A 10,209-nucleotide genomic window follows, 5' to 3' on the forward strand; every position below is an offset into this window, starting at 1 on the left:
GCATATTAACGTATAGAAAAGTTAAAAAAATATTATTTTTACGATATTCGAATAAAAAAAAAAATATTTTCAATCTTACTTTATTAATTGTTTATTGACTAAAGAATAAAACTGAATTATTTCATAAAACAAACAAGATTTCATAACAATTACGATAGAAAATTTTTTTTTTTACTAGAATATCGAAAACTTACCTTTATTTCGTCCGTTGATGCCACAAACAAATAGTTCCACAACTTTTGCCCCCCCGGACAAAATAGCTCCTGGACAATTGACCCCCGATTGTTGATTCTGGGGACTTCTATTCGAAACGATCTTGATATACGTTTGTATGGGTATGACGATTATTCGTCCCAAGACAATTCATCCCCGACAATTCATCCCGGACAATTCATCCCCGCGACAATTCATCTGTTGACCCCGGCAATTCGTCTGTTGTTCCCCGGCAATTCGTCCCTCGCGATTATTGATCCCTACGACAATTTATACTTTTAGAAATAATCTATATATTATTATTCCTTATCACTATCATTTTCCTGAAAAATGAGCATTCGATAATGAGCGGAATTGTTGGTTTATATTTTTTTTTTGATTATCATAATGATTTATACAAAGAAAAGACTTTGTATTTATACTTCATTAGTATTTTATCAACACTAATTACCTGAAAACAAGCGCTCGAAACTGAGCGGATATCTTAATATATTTAATATGAAAAATCAACCCACTCTGTAGATGTTAGCACGTATTGCCACCTGTTGTTGGGTGGAAGAGACTTCTTATATATCTTAATATATCTAATATAAAAAATTATCCCACTTTGTAGGTGTTATCACGTATTGCCACCTGTTGTTGGATGGAAGAGGCTTCTATGATTTTACGATTTTATCGTAGTGTAGTTGTCTTGTCCAGATGTTTAAAAACATTATAACAGTATTTTTTGTAATTCATAATTGTGATAATTTTGAGTCCAATGTATTGATAGTCATAATGACATTAATGTGTTCCGTAATGAATAGGTAACTACGATGGATTTAGATAATGAATGTTGCTATTAAGTTGTTCATTACTTAAATATAGATCTAAGTTTGTCACAAATAAAGTGTTTATATTTTGATAACAATGTTTAAGTTATTGATATTTATTTTTTTATTGGTCCGAAGTCAGGTTTCATATTTGTTTCTTTCCTTGTTGTAACTAATTGTTGTGAATGTTGTATATTTTAGGGATATATTGTCGGGGATAAGTTATCTTAGGGTGAATTGTCGTCAGGATAAGTTGTCGTAAGGGATGAATTGTCGGGGATGCATTGTCGGGGATGTATTGTCGGGGATGAATTGTCTTGGGACGAAAACGCAATGGACCGTTTGTATGGTGATGTGACACAAAAACAGTGAAAAAAGTCAGCCGTGTACACATAGATGGCGTTTATTTACCTACGTGATTAAATAAAAAATTAAAAATATTTAATAATTAATTTTATTTAAAACCGTACGATGGACGGTGGCGTAATATGTTCAACCCATTTATAATTTTTTGGTAACTTCAGTATTAGATATAAGGCAGGATATGTTGGAGGTGCCTCACTGACGACATCTGGGATGTCCACCAACACATCTGGGATGAAACCTAATATTGTTCGGTGTCTATAAACCTTAAGTTTGGTGAATTGACGCGGCAGTTTACACATTTTAATACGCAATATCTACTAATTATCAACCGGTTATTAGGTAGATATTTTAGTGTACACGAGTCAGTTTAATATCAAAATGGCGGTTTGTGTGCCATCATCTTTACATTTACTCACAACATCAATTCTAATTTAGAGTTGTAACTCTCAATAAGATTACGGGATAAAATAACCGAATGAAGTCTTGGGGAGATTTTGTCGTAAGACCTTTTGTCTTGTGACGTTTCGTCTGGAGAGTAAAAGTCGTGAAACCAAACAAATCGTTTAAAAAAAAAAAAAAATTATGTCGAGCATCGGTTGTGGTTACATGAGGTAACTGGTTACCCCACGCTGATAAAACGAACGCTCAAAGCGTCACCACGCGTTATTTTGGTTTCTTTCCGTCCGGCAGAAAGATGACATACAGAGCTCTCAAAGATAACATTTTTCTGGTCTGACATCCGATATAGTTATCCCGAAGATAACAGAAAGATATCAGAAAAGCCTCTTACGCGCCATCTGAGGATATCTAAGAGCTCATCGATTAGACGTCAGGAAGATAACATTTTTTAGAGATCTTAATAAAATCAGTTTACGGAGATCATAATGTCAATACTTTTGGGTTTTTCATATCCATGATATATCCCAATTACAAATGGCTGAGAAATTTTGGGATGAATTTGCGCAAAAATGGGATAAATTTGACTCGTCGAACTTATAGCATTTGGCAGCCCATCGATATTTATATTAATGACAAATTGACAATCAAGTCTGGTAGAGTATAATAACCAATAATTCTCAATTGATCAGTCAAGGCATTTTTTAACCCGTAATGGAGGAACTTCACGAGTTACTATCGGTGTTTCCGGTGTACCAAGTAAGCTCCAAGAATCAAGAGGTAGATTACTGATTTCTTCTTGATTCGATGTTTTTAATATTTTTTGGAGTTTATTCGCTGCTTCACGTGATATATTGAAATCAGTCACCCACTGAGCTGGTTTCGATGATAAACTTGTTTCATTAATAGCTACCAAAGCATTCTTTTTTAATTGATTACAGATCGATAATATACGTGAGTCAGAATTGCCACTAGTTTCACTGTCAGAACTGTAATTACTTATTTCATTTTTATTAAGTTTTTCGCCATCAATATTATTGTCTGTATTAATATTTCTTTCATTTTCAACATCATCGAATTCATCACAAGATATACTATTGCTCACAAAGCATGAATTATTTTCTACTGTTTCATTTTCATCACTAGATGAAGTTTCAAAATCATGTAATTTATTTATAAAACAACGTATTCGTTTATTTTTTGACCTTTACACAAATTTTAAAAATTTTTTCTTTTCGACATTTTGCTATTGTATTTATAATAACTAATTATATGTAATTACTTTAGAGCAGAATCAATAAATAATGTTCATAATTATTGGTACTTATAGGTTACAATGGCATTAGCTGACGAAAGTTAAAGTTATAATAGTCTCATAAGAAAGTTGTTTTTTTGATGTTCTAGAGACATCCATAAATAGTTATCATCTTGCTAACTTTCAGATTTCTTTTAAATGACCTCAACATAAAGTTATTAAAACGATAACAGTTTTCTGAGCTCTTAAAGGTAACATTTTTTGGATAACATTATGTCATCTTTTTGACATTGATGCCGGATGGATTATGTAATGGAGTCACATCTCACACTTTTTTACTGCCAGCAGATATCGTAATTTGAATGGTTTCAAATGATTTAGACCTCCAATTTTACTTGTTCTAAGCCTTGGGTTACAAGTTAACCCGTGTGGCTGCTAAGAGTTAAAAAATAGAAATGTAGATTCATTAGTTAAAGATTGCTTATTATTAAATTTAATATATCATACTATATCGTTAATGAAAATTAGTTAAAATAAAACTTTTTATGTTTGCAACATTCTGAGTCTGATTTTTTTTTGACACGCATACAATAAAAATATTTCCAATTATTACAATATTGTAATATGGAGAGCATTTAAGAAAATTCAAATTTTGGACATAAAAATTTAAATTTCGATAAAATCTCAAATTTTGAAAAAATTTCCACACTGTTGCGAAAAAAAATTTTTATGATATTATAAGAATAGTTCCCATACCATTATGGGAATGGTTCCCATAATGACATGGGAATAGTTCACATAATATTATGGGAATAGTTCCCATATTGGTATAGGAACTACTCCCATGTTACGTCCTAGCCTGTACGTCAGATGACGGGAGCATTTACGTCTCTGATTACCGACCTGAAATCTAACTAATCATATCGAATATTGATAATCTAGTAATTCCCATAATATTTAATCGATTGTATAAAATAATATAACATAATAATAGAATAATATTATTCAAAATATTTGGACAATAAGAATATGAGTAATAGTTAATAAAGTTATTTTTCTATATTTTATCAAATATAAATAAGCGCTGACTCCTCATGGAAGTCCTCGAGACCCTACAGCAATAAAAGCGGAGAGACCGTGAGAATTATGTATTTTCAATAAATATTAGAATAAATAGCATGCGTTATCTTGAATGTCCCCTCCATATGAATCGCGGTTCTGAAGCCCAAACGTCGTGTATTGATAAGACTTTACTCTAGTTTTTCTCAATCAAGAGAAAACAGTCTGAAATATAAAATCATCGAGAACAGTCAGGCTCAGAATAAAACTTTAACTTCATTCTCACTTTCTCGAAGTTATTGTTGAAAATACGATTAACAGTATTATAAATTATCTCAATTGTATATTTCACAATTCTTCAATTATCTCTTTATTCATTGAATATAACAGATTTAGATAATATATTTTATAATATTTAAATATAACTAGTTTATTTCAACCACCAAATGGTGGCTGTTGAACCCATTCATAATTATTTATTATGATTATATGTGAGTTTGTCATTCGTCCACATTCATAATCGACCGCTCAATTACGCCAGCGCCAAACCATCGAACATGGCGTAACACTCATACCATTATAGGGATGGTTCCCGCACTATCATGAAAATACTAATTTAAAGAAAAGTGTGGAAATCACTTTTACAATACACAGAAATATTATTAAATATAAAAACAAAAATTATTAAAAACAAGTTTTTACAACAATATTTAAAAACAAGAATAATTCCCATAATAGCGTAAGAATAGCTCCCATACCATTATGGGAATGGTTCTCACAATGATATGGGAACTGTTCCCATAATGATAAGGTAATAGTTCCCATAATATTGTAACGAATGTGAAACCGATGTTTTAAAATATTTGAACAACTAGGAAACGAGTGCCTTCTTCTCTTGTTTTTATAGATGCGCGACTAAAGTTAGTCATATGTTGACAGCATAACAGCATACATCTGTATATCAATAAACTATATCTCTCTTTGCCTTTCTTTTACTGCTGTTAATTGTGGTGTTATTATTTCTAATATGAGTGTGTTATCATTGTAGTGTATAAGTAATATTGATTTAAGACAACAGTTGCTACAATATTGTGGGAATGGTTCCCATATTAGTATGGGTATGGTTCCCGTGATAGTATAGGAACCATCCCTATAATGGTATGGGTATAATTCCTATACCATTATAGGAATTATCCCCATAATGTATGACAAAAGTTTCCATAAATTTCTTTTCGTGTAGCCTATTCTTTAGCGATTAAAGAGAATTTCAAAGTATTCAAAAAATTGAATCACTTCGAATTGTCTCTAATCTCCGGATGAACCAGAACTTAGACTATTATTTAGCGATTGGGAGCATCCCTGATTAAACAACCGAATTCGACCGAATTCAAAATTTCAACTCCCCGTGAAAAATGAATCATACATGGAGCATATATGGCCATGCATGAAGCATATATGGCTATACATGAGCATACAAACTTTTTTAATACAGTCATGCATGGCCATATACAGTCATACAAAACATGTATGGCTATACATGGCCTTGTATGGTTCATATATGGCCATGTATGATTCATTTATTTCCGAAATGCACGCCTCGAACGCTCATCCTGTGATAAATGAATCATACTTGACCAGGCATAGCTGTATATGGTTCATATATGGTCATACGTGGGCATATAAACTTTTTCAATACAGTCATGCATGGCCACATACAGACATACAAAACCATGTATGGCCATACATGGCCTTGTATGGTTCATATAAGTTCATGTATGGCCATATATGCGCCATGTATGGTCATGCATGGCCATGTATGATTAATTTTTCGACTATTACAATTACTTATAAACAGGATGTTGTAGTATGAAAAAAATAGGAATTTTTTTTGATATCACTATCAGCATATTGATGATTGTATAGAGCTTTTTCGAAAGTGATTATATTCTTTGAACCTTACGTAGCACAAATAAACTTTGTTGTAACTGTCGATCGAATAGCCTAGTCGTCAGAGCGTCGGTCTCTCGTACGGAAGGTCCCGGTCCCGGTACCGGTCATTAATAAGTCTAGCGTTTTTTCTCTGAATGAAAAATTTTTATTTCGATTAGGAATTCAATTATTCACATATCTGATAATATCTGCATCGCCAAAATAATTAAAATAAAAAAAAATTTTTAATTTAGTTAAAATTTCTATACATAGTCATATCAAGTCAGATATAGCCGTGTATGGCCAATTTTCATACATGGCCATGTATGATTCTTCATGAGTCTGCTCAATTCTGTTATATTCTGCAAAATTCGGTAAGACAGAATTCAAAAGAATTCAAGGATTATTTTCGAATTGAATAGAATAATGCCAATTTGAAAATTTTGGATTGGTTTCAATTCGGTTTAATTCGGAGTCAGAACCAGAAATTCGAGGATTATTTTGGAATTAAACCGAATAGAATTATTTACATTCGTCACAATTTGGATATATTCTGGTTTTTCTGCCGAATCAGACAGATAAGTTTTTACGTTCGGTATTGGATTCACAGAATTTATCTGAATTATATAGAATTAAAAATTCAATTCTGTTCAATTCGATCGGATTCAGTTGAGTAGATAAACAGGGATGGTCCTTCGCCCACAAGAGGGATCTGCAATACCATCGTGAATAAGTGGGGGTTGGGGTAATCTTCCATACCGACAGTCGAGATAGGGGCGCTAGTAGCGCTTTCTGTTGATCTTCTATACCGGCACCCGAGAGAGGGTGCTAGTAGCATTTTTTAGTCGATTTGGTGGGGAGTGGGCCTAAGGAAAGGGGGATGTGGGATCGGGAAGGGGATATGAGATTGATACTGCAAGTTCGGGACTTGGATTATAGGGTGGGGGTATGTGATTGATATGGTTAATGAATAAGGATGTAGAGGGCGTTGGAGTGGGAGTATTTTTCAAATTTAGGTGGGAAAATGACGTATGCTATTATCATATTGTTTAAATGTTTTAAGATTAAACATTTAAATATGTGGAAGGATGAGGGGGCGGGGGTATTTTCATAACAAATGACGTGTTTTCAACTTATTAACGTATTTTTTTACCTTATCTTATCTTTAGCAACTTTCACTTTTTTTGTTTATAACAAATGAATCATTTGTTTTCTGAAAATTTTCACTTTTTATCTGATATTTATCTATTTTAAGTATTGTAAAATCTCTATTCATCCAACAGGTTTGTACAGTATACGTCTTTGTGTGTGCGTGAAGTTAGTGGTTAAATGTGTTCAACTAAATCGTTTTCTATCTGTGCTTATGGCTAAGTTCAGTGATCTGATTTTTGAGTTGTTTGTTCGACATCCATACATTTTGGATTGAATTCAAGCTCAAACTACGTGCCCAGATGCAATTCATAAAATTGATTGCTTAATAGAATTAGTAAATCTTATCAGAAAATTGGAAAAGTTGCAAAATCGCATGATCAATAAATAAATAAACAATGGAGCTGATAATCGACTTTGTTGGGTTTGGAATGCCGGATTGTGCATTTGTTGTAAAGGAGCTGTGTATTATTGATATAAACAATCCCAAATGTACCAATGGATTGTATCATCGTCAGTATTGGCTTATTCAACCACCCATGGAATATATAAATGCTACGGTTATTCGTGAAAGTGAAGACCAAAACGGTGATCGACACGGAATCGTGTGGGATACAGGCGATATGCCATATGACTCATTTAATCCAATAATGGCCGAATTAATAAAAAAAGTGCGCTACTTTTATGTCCAAGGAGCACAGCCGAGGGAGAGACTTGAAAGGATAATCGATTTTGCTGTTCCAATCATTGATCTACAATTGATGCGACATTTTTCATTCGATTGCTTAGAACAACTCAACAAACCACGATGTTTGCATCGTATCAAATACACAAAAAGAGGTCATTTCGCTTGTGCATTTGGTACAACACAACAACTTAAGCACTGGTTCTTGAAGTATTGGGGCGCTGGGAAATCCTACGAAAAGTCTGTTCAACTATTTTACCAACTAAATGATTTGAGGAAAATGGATGTCACCGACATAGCATGTCTTGATGATTTGTTCATTTTACGTTTTGCAAAACCACAAATTAAATTTGTATGGGATACACTTCCAGGGCATTTAAAATATAATGAAAAATTAATGGACTATTCATATTGCATTAAACATAACCCACTATCAGCTTCGAGCCATGATATTCCTGGAATGTGGCTTTATCCATTAAAAAAATATTGTACTACATGCAACAACATGAAAGATAATTATTGAAATTCAATTAATATGTAAACTCTACATGTATGTAGATTTTAAAACTAGTTATACTAATTAAAAATAATGTGGATTAACAGGTATGATATAAATAAAAACACAATAACTATAATTAAAGTGAGTTTTATTTCTTTTATCTTCCTCCTCCTTTTCCTCAATACAATATATGTTTTAAGTTAATTTTCTTACAGTACTACTTAATGGATTATATTCAATTATACGATCATGTAAAATAAGACAATATGCAGATGTTTGATCCGGAAACTGTTCATCAGATTCAAACTCAAGACGAATATCAACTGGTCCAGATTTAATAGATTCATTTTGTTTCGAACAGTCGATAATATAGAGTGGCGCTTGTTGTGAATATTCAGTTTTTGTCAATAATGGTTTCGATTCTTTATTATAGTATGACGTTTGAAAATTAGTATACATATCATATATTAAAGCATACTGATTACGACTAATGATTAGATTTAAATTTCCATATGGATAACTTTGAGGATTGAGAAATAGCTTTTCATCTCTGATATTACAATGATCGAATTGACTGGCGTTTTTTGTTACAACATTTTTTCTAGCAGTTTAAAATCCGAGGATCACATATCGTGGCTTTTCCAATTGTGTCGAAGTCTTGATTGGCCAAACATTTTTCGTTGTTCGAGGCAGTAATGGGTATTCATACAATTGCCATGTGCGAAAGCTTATTGATATAGCTGGATCATTAGCAATAAAGTTGAGTGCTTGAATTTTTTGCTTGTCCAACATTGTGACATATAAGACATTCTATTCTACCTTATTGAGAAGAACTTTCACTATTTCAGCGTTACCACCAGCAGCAGCAGGTGTAGGTATATATGTATTAACATAAGAATTTCATCTTATAAGAATCAATTCATGTTTAGCATTCATGATAATACGATTATAATCTTCAGCAAATCCAAGTATGTAACTCAGTGGTATAGAAATGTTGAAATATCCATTGTCATTAGTTAATTTACTGTCATTACTGATCAACCATCCAGCATTCTTCACTAAATTGAGTTGCCCAGGACTCAAAGATATATAATTTTTCATGATACTTGTAAGACCCACATTTTTACATCTATCAATTTCAACAGCATTTAATTCATAACGTATTTCTTCTAACATATGACAAATAGCCATATCGACTAAGTTCATAGTTGCACCTGCGCCGGTACCATCTTCTTTTACAAATCTTCCACAAATGTGCAGAGAACTTTTGCTTGGTAGGATGCATAAGTCTTGATCTTGAATAATGATTCTAATTTCATCACTATTTTTAAATTTTGATGATGCATAAGGTTGATGTGAATGAATCTCATAGTGAGAAATTGATTCATCAAAGATGATTGGTTTCTGAATGTCTAAGATTTCCGCCATGGTAATATATATAATGCAGCACAAATTAACTTTTCTTATTTTTCCAATCTTCCACGTAATTTTAATCCTAGACTTTTGAGGAATTCCACGTTCTGAAGTGTTAGCACTCTGACAGGAGCACGATGAATGATGAGCTACAGACATGATGATCCACTTTTATAGCTGCTACCAATCTTTTTATCAAATACAATTCCCATTATTTCACTGATTTTATATGCAATCTTATTGTAATCGTTTCACCACGAAAATTCACCAAATTCCCATCTCGATCAACAATGCGCAGCTGAAGATTGTGTATTGACTGTACTGCGACTGGTAAGTAAATGATGTGGGACGGTACTTCAATGATCTTATATCCAGGTGCAACACTTGGGAAAAACTCATGAACTGTGTGAACTTTATGATTATTCATATATGC

At 32.7% G+C, this 10,209-nt stretch overlaps 1 protein-coding gene across 1 annotated transcript; it reads right to left on the minus strand.

The window, feature by feature from the left end:
- Window positions 1–9,263: 9,263 nt before the first annotated feature.
- Window positions 9,264–9,791, minus strand: LOC106693361 (uncharacterized). The gene has a single exon (XM_014440620.1). The coding sequence runs from the start codon at window positions 9,789–9,791 to the stop codon at window positions 9,264–9,266; it is 528 nt and encodes a 175-aa protein (XP_014296106.1).
- Between the last annotated feature and the right edge of the window lie 418 nt (window positions 9,792–10,209).

Source organism: Microplitis demolitor, chromosome 9, assembly GCF_026212275.2.
Source record: "Microplitis demolitor isolate Queensland-Clemson2020A chromosome 9, iyMicDemo2.1a, whole genome shotgun sequence".
Lineage (NCBI taxonomy): Eukaryota > Metazoa > Arthropoda > Insecta > Hymenoptera > Braconidae > Microplitis > Microplitis demolitor.

Bases quoted from the DNA above. Each gene is read 5' to 3' on its own strand.
- LOC106693361 (XM_014440620.1), bottom strand. From the start codon at position 9,791: ATGGCGGAAATCTTAGACATTCAGAAACCAATCATCTTTGATGAATCA.